General features: G+C 43.2%; 2 protein-coding genes across 5 annotated transcripts in view; one reads left to right on the top strand and one right to left on the bottom strand.

Moving 5' to 3' along the window:
- Positions 1-1,275: 1,275 nt before the first annotated feature.
- On the bottom strand, positions 1,276-23,943 carry PCARE (photoreceptor cilium actin regulator). The gene is made up of 5 exons (XM_083732195.1): positions 23,145-23,943; positions 20,888-20,950; positions 11,899-11,960; positions 7,696-11,786; positions 1,276-3,586 (listed from the first exon to the last, which is right to left on the bottom strand). Exons 4-5 carry the CDS (start codon positions 11,439-11,441, stop codon positions 3,457-3,459), a joined length of 3,876 nt encoding a protein of 1,291 aa, XP_083588321.1. The 5' UTR covers positions 11,442-11,786; positions 11,899-11,960; positions 20,888-20,950; positions 23,145-23,943; the 3' UTR covers positions 1,276-3,456.
- The window catches only part of CLIP4 (CAP-Gly domain containing linker protein family member 4), a 37,304-nt gene continuing 29,508 nt past the window's right edge, over positions 18,817-26,612 (top strand). For 2 of the 4 annotated variants that reach the window (XR_014562515.1, XM_083732365.1), the window contains exons 1-2: positions 18,817-19,024; positions 24,954-25,101. Coding sequence is in view for 3 of the 4 variants with exons in the window: in XM_083732365.1 (XP_083588491.1) it covers positions 24,969-25,101 (133 nt within the window). In the remaining variant the exon portion in view is untranslated. Of the gene's footprint in view, positions 19,025-19,298; positions 19,422-23,971; positions 24,139-24,953; positions 25,102-26,612 lie in introns of those variants that run through there. The other 2 variants (XM_083732367.1, XM_083732366.1) reach the window with 2 other exon arrangements.

Below are 26,612 nucleotides of genomic sequence, written 5' to 3' on the forward strand. Positions count from 1 at the left end.
CAATGGGCAAAATTGAAGCCCTTTGTTGCGGGCACCCAGTCTTTGGTGCGAGATGGCACCTATGGATCTCATAATGATGCAGAGCTGGTCTGCAGAGGGTGGGCTTATATATTCTGATTCACGACTTTGTCTCCCAGCACCTTGACTAATGTGTCCGTCTTTTCCCTGGCCTCTTGATCCTACTTTGCCTCCTCACTTCTGTCCAGCACTTTGCTGCTGGAATCACCCAGCATTCACATGGCTCAGACCGCGTGATTGTCATTCAATCCCTGTGCTGGCTTCCTGCCTCCTTCCAGAACCAGTATAAGATCCTTGCTTTAAATCCCAGTGTATCTTTGCCTCAGTTGCCTGTGGCAATTGCTTACCTGGTTGCAACGCTCTCAGCCAGCAGTAGCCCACCAGTCATGGTGGCACTACATTTGCCAGGATGGGGATGGGGTGGGGAAGGAGAAGGCAGTGGTGAGGTCAGGGCAGTTCTGCCTTGCCTGCATTGGCATCCTGCAAGTGTACACACAACCATGGGACCCCAATGCCACCAACTTGGAGCTCCCCTACTCTTGCTATGCCCTACCTTATCCTGATGTACATGGGCAGCTTCCTCCAAGAGAGTACTACTGCTTTTTGATCACCCCTTACATGCTACTCCTGCCCTCAGTCATATGAAGTTCTCTTCTCCATCAATAAATTTCACCTGTCCTCCTTTGCCGCTCCTTATGCTTTCAGCCTGCACCTATCTACACAGCCTCACCTCTCTGGCTTAAAAAATGTTGCCCTGTTTTCTGTTTCTTGAAAGCACAACAACGCGATGATAGGGATGTGACAGAAACATGGGAAATTGCTTTTCAGTATATTGTTGCTCTGTTTAGTAGCACATATAGGAATTGACAGAAATCTGACCAACATAGGGCCACTGAGAAACACGAGGAAGGTATTGGCATGCTTGGTGAACCACAAGATTTGCAGATGCACGAAGATCTATTATGAAACCCAAGGAGGCAAATCTTTCCAAAATCAGTCCAATGAAGAAGACCCATGTTCAGCTATCTCCAGGAGTTTGCAACTGGAGACAATATACAACTAAACAGTTGCACTAGCAGATGTTAGATCAACAATTCCAGCTAGTGCAGAGGGACTTCCCCCCTCTTTATCCCACTATGCACCCTCCCCAAATCTGAGAACCCCCAGAGCAGTGCACAATGGGGTGGGAGAGGAGATTGTTCCATCAGTGCAAGCAATCTTCTCAACACTACTTTGAATATAACCCAAGATTTTAACTTCAAGATTACGTTTATTTTAACAATTTCTTGGTAGAAAACCACAAAAGTACAAATGCAATATAAAACTCTGCAACTAAAAAAAAGAGAGAGAGAGATAATTTATTCCATGGTAAGGTTTCTCACCGTGGCTTATAAAGCGAAGAAATGTAAGTTTTGAATATACATCACTGTGTAATTCATATTCACAAATATACAGACTTGGTGAAAAATGGAAATGGTATTTACACAAATATACATAGCAGTGTAACATAACTTTAAAAAAATACAGAAACTTTTAAAAAGCCAATAACCAATATAGAGTCATATAAAGCTAGCTGGTAGCAGAAATGTGGAATTTATGTGCTTATGTAATTATTCTTTAAAAAATGCTTCATAAATATATTGATGGTCTGCCTTCAATCTCAAGTATAACCTTATATTTAAGCTAGCCTTCTCCTACCTGCTGTCCACCAGACTTTTTGGACTACATCTCCCATTAGCCCCAGTCAGAACGCCTGTGATTGGGGATGGGGAATGGGAGTTGTAGCCAAAAACATCTGTACAGCAGCGGGCTGGGGAGAGCCATTTTAATCTATATTAATGCAGGAGCGAATAAAGGGCTCCTTTCTCTGGTGCCACCTTATGAACCAAATGAACATTATCACAATGAGAGAAATACTTGGTTGATTGGGCCTGTGATCCCCTTCCATGAAATATGCAGATGCTTTTTGAGTGCTTCTAAAAAGACCTGATTGGGCATGACACATTTCCTCTCATCAGGAATCAAGATGAAGCTTTTCTCTGATATAGAAGCAATGAGATTACACAGTGGCTAAGGCTACATCATCTGGGGGGGGGGGGGAACCCTAGACCGTGGAAAGAGAGCCTTATCTAAATCATTATTAAATTTCACTGATATTATTGTGCATTGGCTGGCTGCCTTTCGTTCTCTTTTTGAGTGAGTCTATGCAAAACCGAAATTCAGAATCCATTAGAATTCACTGAGATGCCACCTAGTTTTATAGTCTACCTCCACTGTCCAAACACGGAGTGGCTAGCAGGTACAATATCTGCTCCAGGTTTACTACTGCAAGGCATTTCTCATTGCAGCTGCCTATGCCATACCTTCTGCTCTGTTATGTTCATTTGCACTGTAGACAGACATTATTCCTGATATTGAGAGATAGTCCATACTGGGGCAGAAATAAAGTGGGCTACCTTTTTTTTACTGGTCCGGGAAGAATAGTTCTTTATGCATCCATTTCCTTCTAGGCGAAAGAGTGGGAATTCTTATGGTGCAAACATGCCTTTTAGTGTGTTCCTATACCTGTGGGATGCGGGTGGTGCTGTGGTCTAAACCACTGAGCCTCTTGTGCTTGCCGATGGGAAGGTTGGCAGTTTGAATCCCTGCGACAGGGTGAGCTCCTGTTGCTCTGTCCCAGCTCTTCCCAACCTAGGAGTTCGAAAGCACGCCAGTGCAAGTAGATAAATAGGTACCACTGCGGAGGGTGGGAAGGTAAATGGTGTTTCCGTGTGGTCTGGCACTCATCCCGGTGTCCTGCTGCACCAGAAGCGGTTTAGTTATGCTGGCCACATGAACCAGAAAGCTGTCTGTGGACAAATGCCAGCTCCCTCAGCCTAAAAGCGAGATGAGCACTGCAACCCCCTGATCGCCTTTGACAGGACGCAACCATCCAGGGGGCCTTTACCTTTAACTTTTTATACCTGTGTACTTGGAAGTAAGGCCTATTGAAATCAATGGAACTTACTTTCAGGAGAGTATTATAGGGGTAGTCTGCTGTACAGAGGTAAAAATCACATTCATTGCTCTGACTGTGCTTGTTTTTGACTCTGGCCCCACCCAATGCTGGCATGTGGCGCCCAGGAAGGTGGCCTTGGGATGATGTGCCACTATCTGCTCTGTAAGTACTTCCTTGCAGCTCTCACACACTCTGTAGCTCACAGTGGTCCGGACTGTGACCATGCAGGTTGGCGAATGATCTCTCCTCTTGGAGGGGAAAGCTGGTCAGGATGACCTTCAGAACTCAAGTTCCAAAGGTCTGTGATGCTAAACCAGGAACCAGTATTCATTCTTCTTTGACATGGTGAAGAAAGTGAAACATTGCAGCTTGGGGCTACACATGAAAAGATTCTTGGTCCTGGGCCACAGCTTTCCAGATGCCAGCATAATCACTTCCACTCAGTCCTTCTGGAGTCCTTGGCCCACAATGTAGAGTTCAGGGTGGGAAGATGACTTGCCTGCTTTTCTGCCCTCAGAGGAACATGGACTGTTCCAAGAGTCCACCTCTTTCCTATGGCTCTCTTCCATTCTGCAAAAAGAGAAGATGTTTCAGACCAAAGGCTAATGACGTATGACCTTTTAAAAGCGAAAGCGTGGATATAACATGTAAACTCATGATAGAACACCATCAGCAGCTATTTAGGTGTTTATTATTCTGTACAATCCAGTTTTGAATTCTAATTGCCTCATACCAAAATGAAGCTCCATTGCATAAAAATCTATCACCATTTGGGAGCTAAGAATTATTAGCACAAGTCGTCAAAGGTAACCCAAATTCTGCATCAAGAAAAGTACACTTCTGTCATCTGTATAAAGTATGCAAATAAAAAAATTAAAGCGAGGAGGACTATTGGTTTGTTTTAATTTTTGTTTTATTGTGTATTTTGTGTTCTCATTTTGTATTTTTATGTTGTAAAGGAAAGTATATAAATTTAATAAATAATAACAGTAATAATTATAAAAATTAAGCAAATGTGCACATGGTTTCATAACTATGAAAGCTGTGATTTTCAGAATGCTGAATATTCACATGAAATTCACATTCACATGTGTTTCTTCATACGTATATGCTTTATCACAGACTTTACCAACCTGGCACTCTTCAGATGTTTTGGACTACATCTCCCATCAGCCCCAGGAAGCACCTCTGGGTAAAGGACCTGTCTGTAGTGCTTCTCACACTGATGACACGAGTATATAATGTAACATATATCTGACTACTTCCCATAAATTAAGTAATTGCTGGATAAGGTAAAAAATAGATTGTGCTATGCTATCTGCATCAATATTTCATGTTCAAAAATAAAAGATAACATGATTTGGTACAAATGCATTTAGTGAAAGAGCACCAATATACACATTGTTATGAGTTGTGGGTGGCCAGGGTTTGCGGGTGCCAGTTTTCCCTAAATTCCTGGGTCTGATAGGTGTTAGAATTTAATCATTGCTTGGAGTGTTAAAATGGGCTACCAGACAGTTCTGTGATTCTGTATTACATAAGAGGTGGGCCATTAACAGAAAATAAAGACTGTGCAAACTGGCAAATAGGTGGATCCCCTCCTTGAGTTCTGAGATAGTTAGAAAAGATAAAACAGAGTAGAGTTTAGGATTGCTATGATAGGAGAAAATAGTAAAGCACAGCAGGCTGAGGAGAGGGGCAGAGAGCACATTTGAGAGCATTGGTTGGGGTCAGCTTAAATCCAAGGTTGCTGTGGCTATTGGAGCAGCCAGAACCTCTTGGGGTATTAATGCTGTGAACCCCTCCATTGTAGGCTCAGGGTGTGCAAATATGTGCAAATAAACCATATACCATAAAGACACCTGTGCCTCATTTTCCAAAAGGAAACACAGACCCTGGTTAAACATGCCTGGAAACCGTGGAATCTTGCACCTTTCAGAGTTTGGGGTGGCGTGTAACAACAGAGAGTTAGATTTAAGTACTTGAATCTACCTGGATTTTGTGTGTGTCCTTGATCTTATCCTCTTTTGAATTTTGCCCTCTATTTCTGTGTATGTTATGAGCCTAGGCACCGTTAATGGAAAAATAATGTGGAGTGTTTGGTACTCCTTACAATCCTACACATGCCTACTCACATGTAAGTACCAGGGAGTTCAGTGGGTATATGGTTGCTGTCTTACACCCTATCCTGATGAGGTCCTGATCCAATACAAATTTACCCTGTATCTGGAAAGATGACCCAAGGCTTTGCTTGGGGTCTGAGTCATTAAACCAGTTTTGTGGCCCTGAGTTAAGTGGAATATTTGAACAGTATTTGTTCAAAGCTCCTCTCCCCAGCTGTTACCCCATGGAAAGGCCTTTAATCTGATAGCCATCACTGGACTAAAATAAACTTTTTTTTTCTATTACACATGCACAAATCCTATTATGGATTAGCGGGATTTGTACGAGCAGAGCATCCGTGCTGTGAAAACGTGCCCCTCAGCTAAATTCCAGCAAAAGGCCAGCCTCATAAGAGCAAAGTAACTCCCTAACCCCCTCCTATTACATGAGCAGATGGTTTCTGGTTCCCATAGCTTAAAACACCAACAGGCCATTCCCCTGGTACTTATGAAGCTACAACAGACGCCAGAGCTCTCTAATTGGGGCCAGTGACACATCTCTCTCAAGAGAGAGACCAGAGTAAAGGGAAAGAGCAAACGCTTCATTGGAAACTGATCCTGGGCCTGCGTTTACATAATCAGTTATTCTGGGATAACAACCCCCGGGCACTCTTCTGCCTCTTTATTATTTTGTTTACAAGTTGAAAGGCTGAACCCAAGGTTGAAGAGAGCTGGTTAAACATAGAAACAAAACAAGGGATTAGAAGATCAGAGGTGCTCGGATAGCTTCTTTTTCTTCCCAGAATACATATTCCTGTGGTAAATCAGCAGGACTGCAATCTCTGCTGGTTTGAGGGCTTAACTGGACTCTCGCAGAAGGCTTAATGTTACAGGACAGGAAAGCAACAGTCCCATTCCACTTCTTTCTCTTTTCTTTGTAATGCAAGGAAAATAAAATTATTCCAGGAAAGGTAAATGATGCCTTTGGCAATACGGATGCTGTAACGTCAAGTTAAAACCTAGGAAATGTTGGACAAATGTCTCAGACTGTTCCCAAGTTGCAATGTACCATGGCATGTTCATAACCACCTGAGAAACAGAATGTACCGTCCTGTCAAGTGGTGAGGAAAATAATCTACCATTTGGTATGCAGTTGTGGTAAAATTCTTCCCACCAAGAAGGCCTCAGTGCAAAAGGCCCTAAATTTAATCCCCGGCATCTCTAGGTGGGTTTGAAAGTGTCTCCTTTCTGAAATCCTATGCTCAGTCAACGTACAGGATACTGACCTAGATGGACCAATGGTCTCACTCAGTATAGGACAGCTTCCTATATCCCTGGCTGATACATGTAAGTTTTAAAAACTTTTTTTTTAACATTGTATTTATGGTCGCCAGATTCTGCGTGCAGATTTGCAGGTGCAGACCACCCACCCATATCTTAAAACTTATTAGCTTGCTAGGAAAACAGCCGAAGTCGGCCTCCAGGGTGTCAGGGCCAATTTGTATGGTAGCCCAAATTTGTGTGGTAGCTTATCTTAGATTTTAATCGTTAAGCTGTTGTTGTACACTGCTTTAAATGTCTATTTTATTCTTGTGAAAGCTGTCCCAGTTGTCCTTTTCGAGCTGTTCTTTGACCGTAATAAATTATGATGATGACATTGTATTTTAAATTGTTGTAACCTGCCCTGGAATCATAGGGTAAAGGGCAAGTAATAAATTTAATAATAATAATAATAATAATAAGAAGAAGAAGAATGATGATGATGATGATGATGATGTTCCGTCAAAACACCCAGTGTATGAAGCTTGTCTCCAGGACACAACTGAAAACTGAAGGATGCTTCTGAATCCTCATACTTCATGCTATGAGCTAGTTCTGTAAACGAGTCATTGCAGTAGGTAACTCATGGAAAGGCACATAGGCTTTTAAACTGCAGTGCGAAAAGTAGCCTATCATGCATTTCTTACATCAGTATCCTACGCTTTGCAGTGTGGGAAAGGGTCGCCGTTCAGTGGCAGAGCACCTGGGCAGAAAGTCCCAGGTTCCATCCCTGGCATCTCCAGGTGGGGCTGGGAGAAACCCCTGTCTGAAACCCTGGAGAGTTCAGAGAGCCTGATAGCTTCACTGTAACTTTGTGAAATAAGATATTCGAGACATAAGGGCACTTAGTCAGGTGTCACAGGTGAGCAGGGATTTAGAATCCAAAGTTTCCCACACCCACGCCCAGCATGGACTCTCATGATAGTACTACATGGAAAGCCAGTCAAGTTGGCAGCATGGCTGGTGGTGCTGATGTTGGGGTGGTTCCCCAGCTGTCATATGGGCAAATATGGGCAAGAGAGGAATCGGGGAAGGATTTGCTTCACTTCACTGTGCATTTTCAAAACCCATGTGCAGATGTAACACAAGGGAACAGGTGGTTGTTTGTTTTTTACCTATTCCTCACTCACACAAATCCTACTTGTAGGAAAGAGATATTAGCGACAGATATCGGTGCAACGAAGTTACTTGCCTGGACTATAAGGCTAACTATACATCTAAATTCAACTTAAAGGCTTTGAAAATACTGACTCTTACCTTGTTTGAAGTAGCACAGGTTCACTACTAGATGTGGCAAAGAATGGTAGGGGACGCTGAAATCCTGGCCTGCGATCAGAGGAACTCCTCCTCACAAAAGGTTGGGGATTGGCAGCACTGAGGGACACCCTCCTCTGTTGATCCCCACATTGCCTGAGATGTTTGCTGCTCCTCTGCGCAAATGCCGACCCTTCGGGATGGTCCGCCGTAGCCTCTGTTGTGGAGCTGTTAGGTGGCAACACCGGCTTGGCTTCAAATAACGAGGAAGTGGCTGGACAAAATATTGAGCGTGTATTGCTGACAATCTTCAGGATGGGCGTCTGCTGCTCATTCCCAGAGTCCAGGTGATTTCGTAATCCTTTGTGCAACCAAGATGGGGAAGTCGGTGGGGATGGGGTTGTTGAGAAAGGAGGTGGGCTTGCTTCTCTGCGGAGTGCTGGTGGGCTGGACACTTTCCGGTGGGTTGGTGGGCTCTGCTGTTTGCGTCCCAACGGTGGGCTAGACAGGTTTTGTTGGGTTGGTGGGGAAGGCTGCTTCCTTTGTGTTGGAGAGCTTGATGTCCTGGGATTAGCAGGGGGGCTTGGCTGCCGGTGGGTAGTGGGGGAAGAAGCTTGGTTTATGTGCCTGTGATGTAGTGGTGGGCTTGGGAGCCTTTTCTCACTGGGGGGTGATGAAGGTGGTGTTCTTGCGGGGGACACCCGTTTGGTAAAGCCAGTCATTTTCTCACTTCCGCTGGGTGAATCAGGAGAGCCTCGCTTTTGAGCTGAAGCTGAAGGTGTGCTACAGTCTTTATTTCCTGGCTCAAGTGCATCCTGTTCTGGCATTTCTTTAGGATTTTGAAGAGGTATGAGCTTACATGTCTGCTTATACAGACCTGTGGTTTCTTCCACTTCATGTTCCTCTGGGGATGCTGATGACATGTCTTGGTGGTTATCAGACACATAGCTGGAATTCAACTCCAGGGAATATTTTCTTGGTCTGAAGTCCACCCTAGCGCTTTTTGTTGCTTTGTTAGTAATGAGACTGGGACTGTTCAGATTCTTACTCGGTAACAAGTCAATAGAACACAGAGAAGCTTTCATTCGCTGAGAAATGTGAGTAACTTTTTTAGCGGTGAAATGCTCGTTTGTTTTTGCAATTTCTGAATAGTTTTCTCCTGTTGTTGCATCTTTTGGAGATGTAGCTGAATCAGGTGAGATGTCCATCAACATTTCAGGAGGTGGTGGGGGCAGGTCTTCCATGTCATCACTGTCATCGCCATCATCATCAGAATCCCCATTTGTGCCACTTCCGCTTGCAAATACAGGTGACCCAGTGGTACCCAAGGTACAGTGTGCTGGATTGATGTTTCGACAATTTATGTCTCCTATTGGTGAAACTCTATGTTTGTGATTTAAAGGCGCAAGTCCTCTAGGAAGTGGGAGACTGGGAGTGATGCTTGGAAGTCCAAACTTTCTGATGCATTTTATTGGGCCCAAAATTCTTACACTTGGAGGTTTCACAAGACTTTCAGCGGTGCTGAATGTTTCAATTAACTTCTTTACAGATTTGCGGGGTGGAGCACAACCAACACTGTTCAGCTTCTGTGTTCCAGGAAGCTCGTTTTCTTTCTTAGATGTTGGATCCATTGGAGGTGTGGTGCTTGTGACAGGCTTTCGACATTTCCTTTCACCAGTTTGCTGGTCGAAAGCATTTTGATCACACCTAAACAAAGGGACTTTATCTTGATTAGGCAATATGCTGAAGTTTTTAGCAAGAGATGCTTTCAGTTTCTTAGTGGAAGATCTATGAATAACATGCTCAGAATCTTGCAAGTTAGATGGCTCTTTTGGGTTCAGTGATGCTGTCTTATCGTTTAGATCCTTGTTTCCATTAAGTGTGTAAAACATTTTCAGCCTTTTGTCAAGCCCCTTCTGAGTCCTTTGAAGTTCTAAAAGGGTTGGGTCCTCGGCACGACTTTTCAGAGACTCCTCTGACCTAGACCTTTTCTTTTTAACTGGTGCCTTCTGGCTTCCAGCTGCTGTGCTAGGCCGCCGCAGCATCTTCCCATTTTCATCTTCCACCCAATCCCTCTTCCCAGATTTAGCAGGGACAAACTTGATCTTTTCACTAATGGCATCTTTCATCTTGAGTGTAATTTCCTCATTCTCTGGGCTCTCTATCCGTTTCGTGGAAGGCCTCCGTTTACTGTAGGTTGCTGCAGGCGAAGATGTGGGCTGTTCTTTAGTTCCTTTTTCAGACAGACTTAAATTGTCACCTTCTTCTTCAGACAAGCTACTATCATCACTGTCTTCATTTGTGGTTGACTCACAGTCTTTGAAACAACCACCCTCATGAATGACACCACAATTCATAGAGTTAGGAGAAGAGGTTTTGGAGATGTTTTGATACTGCAGAACAGTGCTTCCTGGAGCTACAGCTGAAGAAGGCATTGCACTCTTGGTGGGTGCAGGTGGGTAAAATATATCCTTAAATTGTCTTTCCAGGGCACAGTCGTGGGATCTGCCTGTGGCATGTACTGATGTGCATGACCACTGGACTTCACCTGATGGCCTGGCTGGATTTAAGGATGGGTGGTCATGCAAAGAAGAATCACAATTTTTTTGCATTCCCTGTTTATCAAGAAGGTTCAGGTCTTTGACCGATTCGCTGTCAATCCCAATCCCACTGTCTTCAGAATAAAGAGTCATATCATCAGGGTGAGAGTGAGAGGGTTTGACTGCAGATGCTTCAAGGAGTTTTATTGTCCTGAGCAAGCGCTCATCAAAAGCTTGTTTTGCTTTCAGCTTTTCCTCCAAGCTGCTACCTGCAGACTGTAGAAAGCTACAGGACTCCTGCAGGGCATCAGATGTTAAAGAGGCCACAGTGCCATTTAACAGCTGCATCTTATTGACTGTGTACTGTAGTAACTGCTGCAAGAGATCTGGCTGTTCTTTCAGGTTCCCTTTGCCAGCTGGCCAAGCAAGATTCCCTCCCACATCTCTTAGTAGGCCTTCTCCATCTTGGGCAATTTCTCCCAAAAGATGGTTGATTTCATCAAAACGAAGGAGTAAAAAACTCACCATCTGCTGCATAATTAGTTGTGTTTCCGTGGCCTGGTTGGCCATGCACAAGATAACCTCGTATTTGGAGAGGTTAGGGTTTAAATAGGCATAAGCATTTTGATGGGCTTTAACAAGCAACTCTGGGAAATCCACCTTCTCTGCCTTGCATTCGGGTGGGTTGGGTTTTTCTTTAATTTTGCAATGACGGCCTTGTTTTCTCTGCCTGCTGCTCTTTTGCTTTTTCTCTTTCTTTGCATTTTGCTTTTCACTGTTTGCATCGTTGTCTTCCAAAGCAAAGCCAATTTCTTCTGATGCAGAAGAGTTTTGCTTTTTGACCTTAATATCCTCAATCATATGGGTGGGAGACACCGTCAGTTCAGATATGGCTATCTCAGTCTCTGAGATTACCTTTTCCATTTCCTTCTCTTCCTGGTCAATCTCAGGCAGAGAAGGATCCTCAGAGGAGGAGCGGAAATTAACATTTTTGTCCTCATCTGATGAATTTTCAAAGAAGTGATCTTTACTTTGAGTCTCTCCCTGGCACAACTCCTCAAGATCATATGAAGAGGAGCATTTGATCAGCATTGGGAGCTGGGAACCTTCACCCTCTGGATCAACTGGCAGGATACCCCTGTTCAGTGACTTGATTCCATGGGCCACATTATGGTTAGCAATATCACTATGTGAAGGAGTGCAGCCCATTATGCTCCTCTTCCTATCCTTCTTTACTCCTAAAAATATCCAACTGATCTAGGAAGGAATAAAAAGGCAGAAAAAACTTACAAGTTCAGTTGATGTTAGGATCTTATGCTTCTGATGAAGCTTTCATCTTGAACAGCCCACAGTTTGGGAGGTTGCCTTCTTAGCAATTACGAACTTCAGCGTTCCCAGTGCATCTCTCCACAAATGTGCACAGTGCATTCTTCACCTTTGCATTCTCCCCTTTGGATGCAAAGCAGCAGCTCACAAGCTCCATCGCCGTTAGCCTGAGCTAGTGGATTAAGCGTGCTTGTGTTGTGTGTATCTTGCTTTTGCCTTGACAGATGTCTACGAGAAATAAGATTTTAAGCTTATTAGGCTAAGTAGCCCTCAGCTAGTTTGTTGCATTTATAAAAGGACTTTCTTGTTACATGCTGCATTTGACAAATTAGGTGCTTACACATTACAATACATTTCCCCATGATGTCTCATCACTAAGGTACACTTGCTGCTTTTGCAATCCTAAAAAAAAAAGGTTCAGTTGTAAGGCAGTTCTTTTAGGAAATACCCATTTGAATGACAAAGTACCACTGCATAGACACGTGCAAGGGCAAAGCATGCCGTTGGGAGGATAATGTCAATCAGGAAGAAAGCACAGCACTTCAAGTCAAAAGAGGTAAGCGGTGGAAAAGCCTATTTAGGTCATGCATTTGAGAGTGTCTCCAACTTTTCTGACCTGCAACGTCAAAGCAGTTTTCCTTCTGATGCGTCTCACACGTGCTTCAGCCACCCTTTCCTTCCCCAAACCTATGGTGCTACATTGCACAAGATTGTAAATGTCAAGAGTTAATTAAGTTTGATTCAGAGAAGATCTCTTGAAATTAGTGTACCAAAGGTAGTCATGCCTGTGTGAGCCCACTCACAGTAGGAATAACATTAGATGCAACCCTAAATAATTATTCAAAAGCAGTACCCGACTGAAGTTACAAAATTATATGGTAAGTAATACAATCTTGTTGTGCTTCTGTGGCATTGATTTCATGTTTTAGGTGGTGCGCCAGCCTCCCACTTCACACCGTTGCTTGGCTGTGGCCAAGTCACTGTCGCTCAGTCTAACCAACCCCACACGACTGCTGTAAGATTAAAATAAAACAACTAATGGTTTAGGAAACTGTTGTGATGATTAAAGGCTAAAGCTTTGTTGCAGCAGACAGAGGAGCAGACAGAAGAATGGAAATTTTGAAGGAGGGCTGAAGTGGTGCAGAAATTTTAAAGGAGAGGATGAAATGGTGCAGAAGGAAATGAAAATGTTTGTTTGCTCACCTGTGCAAAAAAATACAAGAACATATTTATGCAGCAGATCTTCTCCTTGTTTTTCAGATTAAATTTTGATGAGTTTATAACTCCGCATCTACCAAGAGATGCACTGATGAATTCTTTGAATGATACATGGACGACAGTTTGTCTGTCTGAATACTAATGAGGAAGATGACGAGGTTATATTTTTAAAGAAAAAATTGGAATAGCCATGGTGATCCACAGGCAGTTGGTATCGGCTTAATAATCTGCAAATATGACTTTTGCACATGTCATGCTGCCTTTCTAGTGCCATTGAACATAATTTGGAAGGACGCTATTAATTTCAAAACAGTGGGGAATGTGCTGGTGAAGCTGATCCCTTCCTACAGGTCAACTCTGACAGATGGGTGGGATCACTCACTTTTCAGTCACCTGGCATCATTATGACATCAGATGATTGACAGATGGGTAGGGCCAGTGAATCATCAATTCCGTTGCTTCCCCCGATGGCAGCCTCATTTCCTGTCACGGTGTTTCCTGAGTCTCAGATGGAAGTGAGATGTTAGTGCACACAACCTCATGCCAATGGGGAAGTTACTGTGAGCTGTCAGCTGTGTAATATGAGATAATGCATGTTCTTTGTACTTTTGTCCATTTATTGTGTTTATTTTTCCTGATTTGAACTATAAAATGGTGATTTTCTTGAGTCAAAATGAGGGTACTAAACATATTTTTTTAAAAGAAAAAAAGCACTGGGTAGGGCTACCTACAAGTCAAAGTTGACTTACAGGCTGGGAGGAGATAAGAATATAGACCATTGGGCCAGAAATATTTCCTGCCTTTGGTCTAGAGCATTGCATCTTCCCAACACAAACTTAATATGAATGTTTGTCAAATACCTGACATCCTCAAAAATAAAAAAGTTATGCAATGGCAAAGTAATATTTGTTTAATCCTTTAATCTTCTTTTTGTCTTCTTGCCTCCTATAGTCTGGCTACAATATCTTCTTTTTGCCTTTAACTTTGACTTGGCGTACAAGAATACCTGCAGCAGTTCTTGGGTGGCCTATGAATTATTCACCAGAGTTGCATATCTCGGCATCGTGGTTGCATTTACTAATCTGTTCTGTGCCAAGAACTGGATGAAGACAAGCTGGTGCAGCTGATTAGTCTAATGAAAATGCCCTTTAGGTAATTTTGGATGGGTTCCATCTACTTTACATCCAATACAATCTAGAAATGTAATCTGTTTGCATACTCTAGTCTCATGAACATTTTCACAGGGCATGGGAGATTTGGTATTGTGTTTGTTTATAACATTTATATGCCACCTTTATGAATTATGTATCTATTACTTTTTCAACGTATGCATTATTTTTTACAGTTCTCATCCCATGTAACCTTACAATAACCTTGTGAGGAAAATTTCCAGTGTGAGAGAGTATATTATCAAACACTTACTGGGTTGGAAAAGAATCCACAGCTCATATATCTAATCTAAGTCCCCATTTGCACCATATATTTAAAGCAGTAGCATATTACTTTAAACAGTCAGGGCTCTCCCCAAGGAATCCTGGGAACTGTAGTTTATAAGAGTGCTGAGAGTTGTTAGGAGATCCCTATTTCCCTCAAAGAGCTACAAGTCCCAGAATTCCCTGGGAAGAGGGATTGGCTGAGGAGAATAAGGGTTTCATATCAACTCTCAGCTCCCTTAACAAACCACAGTTCCCAGGATTGTTTAAGGAAAGTCATCCTTGTTTAAAGGTGTATGTTTAAATGTGTAGTGCAGATGGGGTCTAACATACCGTATTTTTCACCCTATAGGATACACTTTTCCCCCTCCAAAAATGAAGGGGAAATGTGTGTGCGTCCTATGGGGCAAATGCAGGCTTTCGCTGAAGCTTGGAGAGCGAGAGGGTTTGGTGCACACTGACCCCTCTCGCTCTCCAGGGTTCAGGAAGCTCTTCACAAGCCTTGGGAGCCCGCGGGAGTTCCTGTCGGGCTCCCTAGGCTTGCAGATAGCAGCCTGCATCTCGAAGCCTGGGGCACAGCGCGCCCTGGGCTTCAGTTCCCCGAATTGGTTTGGAGACTGGCGGAGGGGAGAAGCGCGCTTCTCCCTGCTGCCAGCCCCACAAGCTCGGGGGACAGCGGGGAGGTGGAGCGCCGCCATCCCGCTGTTCCCCGACCTGGTTTGGGCTTCAGGCAGATATCCGCAAGGCTTGGGAACCCAGCGAGAAGTCGTGCCGGTCTCCCAAGGCTTGCGGAGAGCTGCCTGTTCTGGGGGCTGGGGTCGGGGGAAGCTCAGGCTTCCCCCACCCCAGCCCCGCACCTGGGGAAAAAATATTTCCCCCCCCCTTTATAATAGCGTTCTTAAACAGAGAGGCAGGTATCTTTCTGGTGCAGTATGCAGGCAGTTGTTAAGGAGAAAACAACTTTCCTGACCACTCTCTCCCTATGCAGGTTGTGTCTTTGTGTTGATACACAAGATCCACTTTTCCTATTTTGTACAGGACAATGATAGATGGTGTTGAAGCAAAATTTACACACCCTACTTTCTTAGGATCTCTCCCTTTTGGATCTTAAAACATACTTCAGAATCAAATCAGATGGAGTCTCTTTTCTCCTTATCTGCTTTCTCTGTGTTTTCCAATATAATTGGGTCACTTTTCTCCGCCCTATTACAGGTACACCACTTGTCTGCAGTACGAAGTGAAATAGATTATCTATAAAACCCCCTGAGATGAAGACTATTAGAATGGCGATACGTTTTAGTGGAGTTATAAAGTGTGCTGAAAGCAGCTGGAGCCTCATCTTCTCTTCATGCAGGTCAGTAAAGGTCTGCAATACTAGTCTTTAACTAGACAAAATCGAATGAGGTATGCTGAGATGTTTTACTGTGAAACACCTTCACGGTGTGTACAAGTACACATTTAGAGGCTGATTCAGGGCATCCGGCCAATTAATTCGGCATCCCACTTCCATTAGTTTTGCATGGAATGGAAGCGATAGGAACTTAGCAGCTGCAAGCTCATGTACAAGAGTTTGCTTCACTTAAAAGCAAATCAGCAAATCAATGTCAATGCAGATTGTGTGGAACAAGGAAAACAGCTGTGTTTTTTCTATTTCTCATGTGTTAAACCTGTAATTATCTGATGATTCATCACAGCACAAAAGAGCCTCCCTGACAATGGAACTGTAGCAACATCTTGAACGCTAAATTTGCCGCTTTTTACATAAATAAAGGGTGAATCACAGCTGAGTGACAATCTGGTTAGGGGGCTTAGTGGGACACCCAGCTTTGAGAGATCTACACTGGTTGCCTCTTAGCCACTGAGCCAAGTTCAAGATGTTGTTGTTGACATTGAAAACCCTGAACAACTTAAGGCTTGGACACCAAGCAGACCAGCTCCCCGGGCAGAGACCAGGATGATCTTTAGGATCTCCCAAGGAGACCTTGCTGGTAAACCACAACCAACAGACTGTCACTTGGTGACAATGCAGAAGCAAGCATTCTGAGTGATAGCACCCACCCTCTGGAAAGACCTTCCTCATGAGGCTGAGACAGCAATTACCTTTAGATGCCTCTTTGAAAAGTATATCTTTACCAAAGCTTTCCTGGATTTCAGTTTTTAATTTTTAATTATCTGTTTTGTACCCTGCTCAATTTTCTTTGTGATGTATAGTTTCGATCTCGTTTTTAGGAAATTTTACAGAATGTCACTGTTGTGTTTTTATTGCTTTTAAGTAAACTATTAGATATTTGTATTACATTAAACTTTTTTTAAATAAATAAATAAATACTCTAGTGTGATGTAAGTATTCAGATTACAGAATCCTACCATTAGCCTCCAAGTATTTAAAAATTCTCTCATGTTCCCTAGTCTGGTGCTACTGCTTATTTAGCTGTTCATGTCTAAACACCCTACCATAAAACTTAGTTTCAGAATTAGCAGTAGATTTTGCGAAGTGTGGGGGCCCAACCCTTGTTTTCTTACAAAACAGTGCAATCAGAAGTCAACACTATTTCCAAACACTGTTCTGCTCCAACAAGCTATTCAAGTTACCAGTCTCATCTTGCCTTTCTTGGGGTGTCCAATAAAAAAAATCTTGGCTGGGCAGGTAATTTTATAATAACTACCTGGCATTAAGGCTTCTTTCTCATGGGTGAGATGATAAAATCTATGTCTGACTATACCACTTCAGACTGAGATTGGAGCTCCTGCTGTTATTTATTTCGTTTTTATCCCACCCTTTTCTCCAAAGAATTCCAAACAGTTCCCTGAACACAGAAAACTTGAACGTCAGGGTGTTCTTTTAAAAACTCAGCTGCCTCCCTGTGATGATGGTGTCTCAGCTGGAGGTATTCAATCATACGATGTGATGTCCGTGCTTACAATCTGCGGTGGTGCATTCAAGACACAGGGTTGCCATTCCCATCTGCTGTACTCGTGCAAAGTATTACTTCTGGCATAGGCTTCATTTAAATCTAACATAGTCTGATTCTTAACCTCAGTTTTGTTTGTGCACACACCCCTTATCAAATGTCAATAGTAATGCAACACTCAGGAGGTTGTGGACTCTCCTTCATCAGAGGTTTTTAAGCAAATGTTGGATGGCCACCTGTCATGGATGCTTTAGATGATATTTCTAAATTGCAGGTGGTTGGACTAGATGACCCTCGGGATCCCTTCTAACTCTACAATACTATGCACATTTACCCATAAATGCCAATGTTGTCAAGGGACTTAGATCCACACCACACATTTAAAGCAAATGTCCTCTCCCAAAGAATCCTGGGAATTGTAGTTTAAGGGTGCTGGGGACAGTAGCCCTACTAGGGGAAAGCCAAAGTCCCTAGGATTATTTTAGGGAAGTAATGTACTTAGACCTAACTTCTGAAACTCACATCATGCATATAAAGCACAACCAATGCACATTTGGTTTCAGAAGTTAGGTCTTACTGAATTCATCTTATTGAAGATTCTTACTCCCAGGGAAGTTGGGTTGTAGCCTGTTTGCATATATGGCTGTAGTTCAAGGATAAAAATTTAAAATTAGCTGAGAGAAAGCACCATTAATCTGAATAAATATGCACATGCACTATGGAAACTTACTCATTTTTTTGTATTGTTTGTAGCTTTCAAGGCCAGTATTTTACTTTTCATTGCAATTCTACACTTACTAGGGAGCAAGATCCAATGGCAGATTCTGCTAGAAAGGTGTATCGCAGCACCAACACTGATATGCGAAATTTAATAATGGAAAGTGAAAATGACTTGCTTTAAAATCAGTTTGTTTTTCAGAAAAAGACACTGCAGTATTATGTAAACATTCCACTGTCAGCTTTTTAGGCCACAAGTGCTGGGCACCACGAACAACTGCGGACATTTCCTGAATTAAAACTTACACACCGCTGCCTGCTTTGAGCAAATGAACCATTACTTGCAGCGTTCTAAGGGACCCTTAGTCAGTGAACACACACAACACACACCTATACTGCTTTTTGTATTTGTTGCACAGGATGTCATTCTCTCTTGCCGGTTTTATCTGCGTTAGATTTTAAGTTTTCCTTTCGGTATGACTAATTGAAGAAATAATTAATTAATTCGCGGTGCTTCAAGATGCTTTTTGCACTGCTTCTGTGACTGCGACCCTGTGCGCTTTGCGACGTTTGTGACGTCTTTGAAGCGGTTTCCAAGCCAGGCTTGCTGCTTTCACCCAACCCGCCGCGTTGTCTTTTTTTGCAAGAAAACCACCGAATTGCGGAGAACGCGGCAACGGTGGCCGCGCGAAGCGGCGCGCGCTGAGCTCCGAGCCATTGCAGGCTGCGCGAGACTCCCGCCCCCACCCGCCTCTCATCCGCTTGATTAGCAAGGAGAAGCGGAGGAAGAAGAAGAAGACAGGTGATGCGCGCAGGCGCAAGCGCACAAGGCCCGGGTGGGGAGGGAAGGGGGAAAGAGAGCCAAAGACCACACACACCGAATGTGGGCGTGGCCTGACGCGCCGTTTCCTAGGAGCCGAAAGTGGAAGGCAAGAAAAGTCGAGTATGTAAAGCAGAGGGGCGGGGCCAAGGCCGCTCACTGGCTGAGAGCGAGGGTGAAGGGGCGGGGTCTAACGCCTCAACCTCTTGCTGCGCCTCAGGGATGGCGGATGATGGTGATCGACGGTGGGGGGGCGGGGCATGGCAGGCGAGCGAGGGCGGGGGCGGCGCCTGGACGGAACGGGGACTCATCCTTCCTCGCTCCTCTCCCTTGTCTCAGGGAGCCTCTGTTGGGCGGAGAGGGCAGGTAAAGGCGCGCGGGGGGGGGGGGCGTGTGAAGGAGCCGCTGTCACCTCGGCTTGCTTTCCTTTCCGACTGTCTCTGGGGAGCGGGGAGGCCGGTGTGTTGCTGAGGGGGGAGGCAAGGGGGCTGGGCGGGCGCTGCTGCCGCTCAGTCCCAAAGGCGAGGGGGGGGGAGAGGAGATGATGGAGGGGGCAGCCTAGGTAAGCCTACCTTTGTGATGTGAGGGGGGGGCGTGGCGCGGTGAGGGGGCCGGGGAACGTCTGAACGGAGCACTTTCTGGCACGCCCACGTGGAGTTTGTAGGCATAGTCCTTGGTGGGGGGGGGGGAATAACGCTGCCGGTGGATTTGTGGAGAGGTTTTTTGGGGGGGGCGGGGTGAGGAGTCAAGCGGCTCTGCAAAGGTGACTTCTAGTGGGGGGAGGAATGAAGGGCAAAGGTGTGTGGGTTGCAGCTGACGGGAAGGACGCGGGAATCCTCCGAGAAGAGTGGGGTCAAATGCAGAGAGGGGCTTGCGTTGCTGTGCGCGTGGGCTCCGTAGGGACCCGTTGGGGCCTGAGCTTGCAAAAAAGGCATTGGCATAAGATACACACGCTTGGAGGGGGGGTTTGAAATATGTCCCTTGCTCTAAGGGAGGTCACCCCTCCAATCTCTGCATTTTTTGTCGCATAGAATTGCTGCATTTTTTTGGGTGAACGTTCCCCTTCAGAGTCTTTCCCACCATCCTCAAAGCAATTTTGCAGGCAGTGTTACTTGTTTTGACTTAGTTCATTGTGAGCTTGGAGTAATGCCAGGTTGCATGTGTCAGGTCTCTCTCTCTCTCTTTCTCTCTTTCGACACCCCCCCCCCCAAAACCTCTTGTTCTTTGCAGCAGCAGGGATAAAAGCCACACTTTCACATAATCTAGAGGCTGGTTTGCCTAGAGGGGCTTGCATTTAAGCACCACTTTAAAAAAACAACACCAGCTTTTCTCAGAACTTCTGAATTGGAATGGAAGTACTGTAAGAGGAAAAGAGTGACACTGCAGTTGCTTGTAGTTTACTGTTGAAGGAAGTGGAATTTATTCTGACTAGATGGGAATGTTACCATAATATTAAAAAATAAAAACAAAATAAGGCAGCAATAACAATTTTTACCATGAATGACTAGGATTTCATCCAGATATTCACAATATAATCCCAATACCAGCTAGTTTCTCTCATGGACTACCAAGTTTGGCTAAATATTCCTGAACACAAGAGTTTTCAGTCGGTAGTATCTCTAACTCTTCTCTGTACTATAAAATCACTTTACTTACTGTGTATGCTTTTACTGTGGTACGACTGCTCTCTAAACATGCACAAATATCACATGTTCATTAGTAGAACAAGAAGCCTCCTTTAATCTGTCAGGTGAAAACTAATTAACACTTTCCATGTCAAATTAGACTTCTAATTTTAAAGGACATATTAATCTGTGCTGCTCGTGGCTCTGTAGATTACATGTGGTTGCCTTCTCGTGTTTATTTAGATTACTATGCAGTGTAATGTAAGTGCTATTTAGTTTTGATATTAAATCAAATTTGGCAGATACATTTGACATTTGAAACTAGTGCTGAAACTTATATGCAGAAAAGTTCGTTGTGGGTTGTACTGCATTCAGTGGTACATAATAGCCCAATGTTTTTCTTTCATAATTGATTCAGAAAGCTAAGTTTTTGTTTCTAATAGCATTGACTTCTGCAGTCACCATGTCATAGAAATTGATTCAGGCTAGTTTGAGGGAATCCAGGAAATGGAATCTGTGATCACCACTTATTGAGCAAGCCAAATAATTGAAACTCATCCAGTAAGTGCTGGCTATATGCTTGCTTACTTTTTTCTTCAATAACAGTTTTTTCTTCAATAACAGTTATCCTCAGTTCATCTTATGGGTCCAAAGTAAGAGTTCTGTACTGAAAAAAAAGAGAGCTTCAGATCCCCTTTGAAGTTTCTCTGTGATATAGTCAATTTCCAATCTCGCCATCATTTTTCTTAATTTGTAAAATATGTAAATTGTTAGCATAGCACCTTTTGATAATGAATATTGTTATTACAATTACTTCATGCTTCATGCTCAGGTAACTTTCTGTTCATGAATTTCATGGCTGAATAATGTTCCATGGCCTTTTAAATGTGTTCGTGGGACAGGGATTATTCATTTGTTTTTGTTTTATTATGTATTTTGTGTGCTCCTTTTGTATTTTTATGTTTGGAACCACACTGTGATCTTCAGATGAAGGGCAGTTATTTATAGATAAATAAATGCGGTGTTTTTTCAAGAATTCTGAAAATGATGGAAGACCTATGAGTAGGCATGCTCTACCACAGTCTATAGATGGATGGATACTCCAGTCCCATAATATATGAAGTCCTTCCCATTCTATCCATAATCAGTTGGTAATAAATCAAGCTCCTTCTGCTATAGTAAATGGAAACAAGCATTCCTGTGAGGTAGTTGTGTCTGCAGTGAGGATGGGGTTTACTGGCAGAAATAAATGGGGCCATCAGACATGTCTACCCTTTACCTACTGAGTGATGGTATAGGTAGTATCACAAGGTGAAGCAAGTGAGAACTTTATGGCCTACCCTGCCTCTTCATGGCTGAATTATCCATTTCCACTCCTTAGGACCTCTCTTTAGTTGTTCCCATATCTAGGTGAAAGATGCCAAGGAAACAGCAAAGCTATAGTTGTCATAAAAAATATTTAATTTTGTTTTAGCATTTGCACTGTTTGCATGTTTTGAAAATGTTTGCAAGGTATACAGTGGTACCTTGGGTTACAAACGCTTCGGGTTACAAACTCCGCTAACCCGGAAGTAGTACCTTGGGTTGAGAACTTTGCCCCCGGATGAGAACGGAAATTGTGCGTCAGCTGTGCAGCGGCAGCGGGGGGGCCCATTAGCGAAAGTGCGCCTCAGGTTAATAACAGTTTCGGGTTAAGAATGGACCTCCGGAACAAATTAAGTTCATAACCCGAAGTACCATTGTACTTTATACTTCATAGCTGATGTACCGTTGACCTCATTTTCCTTAAATGCTATTTACTTTCCTGTCCTTTTTTCCTACAAGTTCACAAGTTCCTGACTGTTATCTACATGCATGTCTTTCTGATATTCTTAATGAATAGGTTGTTGGGCTCCTTCCAGTATTGAATGTGATTTCATTTGGCATGATACTTCCTAATTGGGGAATGATTTGTGGATGAGGGTACTGACTAGAGACAGAGCCAACCTATAGGCTGCTGAATACGCTCCTCATTATGACAACACTTAATTTGTTTCCTCAAGCTTTGTCCTAAGCAGAGAAGTAGCTATGACAAGTTCTGTAACAGCTTCTGCTATAATATCAAATTTCCCCTCTCACTTTTTCAGTAGTATAGTAGTAAGGTAAAGGTAAAGGGACCCCTGACCATTAGGTCCAGTCGCGGACGACTCTGGGGTTGCAGCGCTCATCTTGCTTTATTGGCCGAGGGAGCCAGTGTACAGTTTCCAGGTCATGTGGCCAGCATGACTAAGCCGCTTCTGGAGAACCAGAGCAGCGCACGGAAACACCGTTTACCTTCCCGCTGGAGCGGTACCTATTTATCTACTTGCACTTCGTGCTTTCGAACTGCTAGGTTGGCAGGAGCAGGGACCGAGCAACAGGAGCTCACCCTGTCGCAGGGATTTGAACTGCTGATCTTCTAATCGGCAAGCCTTAGGTTCTGTGGTTTAACCCACAGTGCCACCCGCGTCCCACTACTTGTTCTTACTGCTCATTTGGGTTTGAGGGTTAGTGATACTGAATATATACAGTGTTAATCTGGTGCCATGACATTTGCAGCCTGATGCTAAAGCTGAAAAGTGTGTTTTAAAAATATAATTATTGCATATTTCCCATGTCCATCTTCAAGAGGTCAGGGTAGTTGGACACTATTAAAAATATGCCCAAAATCTGTAGAATAAATATTAAAGCAAAATCAATCACACTAAAAGCAATATCTCGTTAGGAAAAAAAGTAAGAACAATTCAGCCCAGTTTCAAGGTTTCTCCACCCAGGCAAGTAAAAGCAGTGCTAAAAATGGTATACATATTTAAAGTCTTCAAGGATAGATTCTGGAAGTCTACCTTTGGTTCCATCCACATGTGTGTTGGAGATCAGTGTTTTTCCTATCTGACTTAACCTGGCTAGCATATGATAATTTGATAAAACGTTCCAATAATTCCTTATGATACTTCAGATTGCACATGAAAAGAACCATGCAAAGCATGCAGGACTCAAGCCATTTAGAGTTTTAAAGGGACAATAGTCACCAGTTGACTTGCAGAATTCCAAAACACACTCAGCCTGTGAGCCTGAGTGACAGGCAAGCCCTTTTCAGTTTAACTATTACTTTGAATTTGAAGGGGTGGCTAAGGTAGGCTAGAAATAAATGGAATAATAAGGGCAAATATGCCCTGAAGTTAAATGCAAACCAGGGAGAAACAATTTTCAAAGTCAATATCTCACAAAGTGTGCCCTCCAGTCAACCTTCAGCTACGTGCGCTGAAATAGCTTCGTTTTTGCGTGGTTTACCTTTTGAAATATGTGGTATAAATAATTGTGCACATACATTCTTAATTAAAGAATTGTGACCTTCTATATTCTTCCAGTGGGAACTTGACCCAAATAAGTTATGTAAGAGCTGATTTGTCTTCCTCAAATTTCAAAGTGTTACTGGGATCCGAATCTACCAAAAATAGTAAGATGAAGACTAGCTTATTTGTGTTTAATGGAAATTTTATAGAAATTTTAGGGGCTTGATTACTGTGCTCAGTAGTAAACAGTGATATTTGGTAACCCTACTAGATAATGTGTGAAGCTGTGCCATTCATTTACATGAGAACTTCAGCTTGTGTTCTGAATTTTTACATACATATTCTACCCCCCCCCCTGCAATTTTGTTGCAGAATTCTAGTGACCTAGATCACACCTGCATCATCCATTTGAAATGCTATTATACCACTTGAACAGTCAAGGACAATAATGGGAACTATAGTTTGAGGGTGACCCCACAGAGCTGCAATTCTCAGCACTCCTAACAAACTAGCTTTCTGAGGATTCTCCATGACTATTGAAGAGGCATCATAGTGCTTTAAATGTATTGTGTGGATGTGACCTTGGAGTGGTGAAATAATTCCTGAGCTGATACAATTACTTTGGAGTTCAGAATATTTTCCATATATGTGGAATGTCTTAATTTATGCAACCCCTGAGCTCATGGGGGGGAGGGTGACCTGAAAAGGGGGCCTTTCCCACTGTTGTCCTACATTCTGGAATGTGGTTATCCCTTGCCATACCTGAAATTTAAGTTGTTTTAGCGTTTTGGGGTTTTGTATTGCTATATATTGTATTGCTATATACAAAACCCCAAAATGCTAAAACAACTGAAGGAAGGAAACTGATTTCTTAAGGAAGGACAGATCCTGAAGCTGAGGCTCCAATATTTTGAGAAGTGAAGAGACTCCCTGGGAAAGACCCTGATGTTGGGAAAGATGGAGGGCACAAGGAGAAGGGGACGACAGAGGACGGGATGGTTGGATAGTGTTCTCGAAGCTACCAGCATGAGTTTGACCAAACTGCGGGAGGCAGTGGGAGACAGAAGTGCCTGGCGTGCTCTGGTTCATGGGGTCACGAAGAGTCGGACACGACTAAACGACTAAACAACAAATTGCTATATAGGACTTAGGGATTTAAAAAATTATATGTAGTTTAAACAAATAATAAATTGCACTCAGTATTTTAGCAAGTAGTGGTAGCTAGTGCTGTATTGCTAGAAAGAGTCTTCAGTGATTACAATCTTGTGCATATTTGGCAATAGAAGTATAAACTGCATTGTTGAATAGACGTTATAACACATCGTTGAGGGAACTCTCTTTTTTGTTTGTTTGTTAAAGGTGGCTTTCTAGAAGATGACCATAGAGGATCTTCCTGACCCTTCCATAGAAGGAGATCCATTGACTAAAAGATACCAGTATCTTATTCCGGGTTCTGAAGATTCAATCATCTATTCTGTTTCTGCAGCACCGATGCCTTCTGAATGTGGTAAGCATATTTATAGAAAGGAATAACTTGTAACAACTGTTATCAGAATGTTGAGTTGAGGAAGATGCGTGCAGATGGATTTTGGAATGATGCACTCAACTTGAAAAACAAAGTTCATTTCGAAATGGTCTCATCTGTCTCCCGTATCTAAAACGTGTCAAATCAGCATCAAATCAATGTGCTAGATGCTGTAGAATACAATCAATTTTACAGTCTCCCCAAGCAATCAATTTATTATGCAAATAATGCATAAACGATGCAGATTTCTTCTTCCAAAGTAACACACTTCTTCCAAAACGATATTTTCCCAGCACTCAGACAGCAATATTTTGGTGTGAGGCATCTATATTATTTGGAGTGCTGTGTGAAATATTTGTGGAAATGTCACAGGAGCCTATTGGCTAGCATTCATGACACTATGTGTGAAAGAGTTGTGTGATGTAGTGAATAGAGAGACTGGGGAGATGCCTGCTCAGAAAAAAGTGCAGTGGGGTGACTGCCTCAGCCAGAGCCCATTCATTAAGTTAAAATTATAGCAGGGGCACATTGGAAACTGTATATGCCTCAACATTTTACAGATGGGGCACTTTTGTATACTTATTGGGTCATCATAGCCTGCATTAAGGGTATGTGTGTGTTTTTCATGTGAGCGCACATGAATTAAGAATGCTTCAAGCTGGCCCTGTATGTGTTCATTTTAATCCTTGCCACAAATACAGCTCTGTGATAGCCTGAGGAAAAACAGAAGTTCACTGACCTTCAGTTTCCTTCACTTGGCCAAGTGAGGCATCTAGTTTCCATGCCTTCTAAAAATAGCCCCAGCAGGCTTTATTTCCCCCCGCCTTTCCCCTATTTCCCAAGGTTTTGTTAGTATTCTCTTAATGGGGAGGACGCCATTGGTGCCTTCTGTGTCATCGTCCTAGTTGTATTTTTCTCTTCACCTTCTGTATCCTTGTCTACCAACGTCAAATTGAAATGTGCACACAGGGCCTCAACCCTTTTCTTATGCACACATCCCTTCCCGCAGTGCAAGTTATGTACATGTTTCTGGCCCTGCGTGTCACAGGTTCATGCCCGAACATATTTTTCCTTTTCCTAGGTGCTGCAGGAGACACAATATCATCATTTGGGCCATCCCCATTTCAAGCAGGGTTGATGATGCAGGGTTATTTGAATTACCCATGAGCACAACAGCTATCTTTGCAGTATGCTGCTAAATTTTAATCCCTTCTTAAACCCACCACTTGGGAAGAATGTGTTCAGTCCCCACTGGGAATGCTTGTTTGCTGCTTGGATTTCTTTAGAATTAAATCTCTTCTGTAGCGACAGAAACTATGGCCGGTAACATTGCTTTAGTAATGAACTCTCCTTACTAGGAGAGTTAGTCTAGGTGGCCTCCTAGGACTTGCTATTTCCTTACCCAGATTTCGTGGGCTATGATTGCTGTATATGACAGCAGCAACTGCATTATGATCCATACCTCAGCAATTATGGCATGACTTTTACAGGTG

The sequence above is a fragment of the Podarcis gaigeae genome (genome assembly GCF_964106915.1).
Source record: "Podarcis gaigeae genome assembly, chromosome: 3".
Lineage (NCBI taxonomy): Eukaryota > Metazoa > Chordata > Lepidosauria > Squamata > Lacertidae > Podarcis > Podarcis gaigeae.

What these genes read in the sequence shown, in the direction of transcription:
- PCARE (XM_083732195.1), bottom strand. Translation starts at nt 11,441, where the DNA reads ATGGGCTGCACTCCTTCACATAGTGATATTGCTAACCATAATGTGGCC. An exon ending in CCTGTGCTACTTCAAACAAG is followed by an intron (nt 3,587 to 7,695) that starts GTAAGAGTCAGT and finishes CTCTTTTTGCAG; the next exon opens with AATGGAAGAGAGCCATAGGA.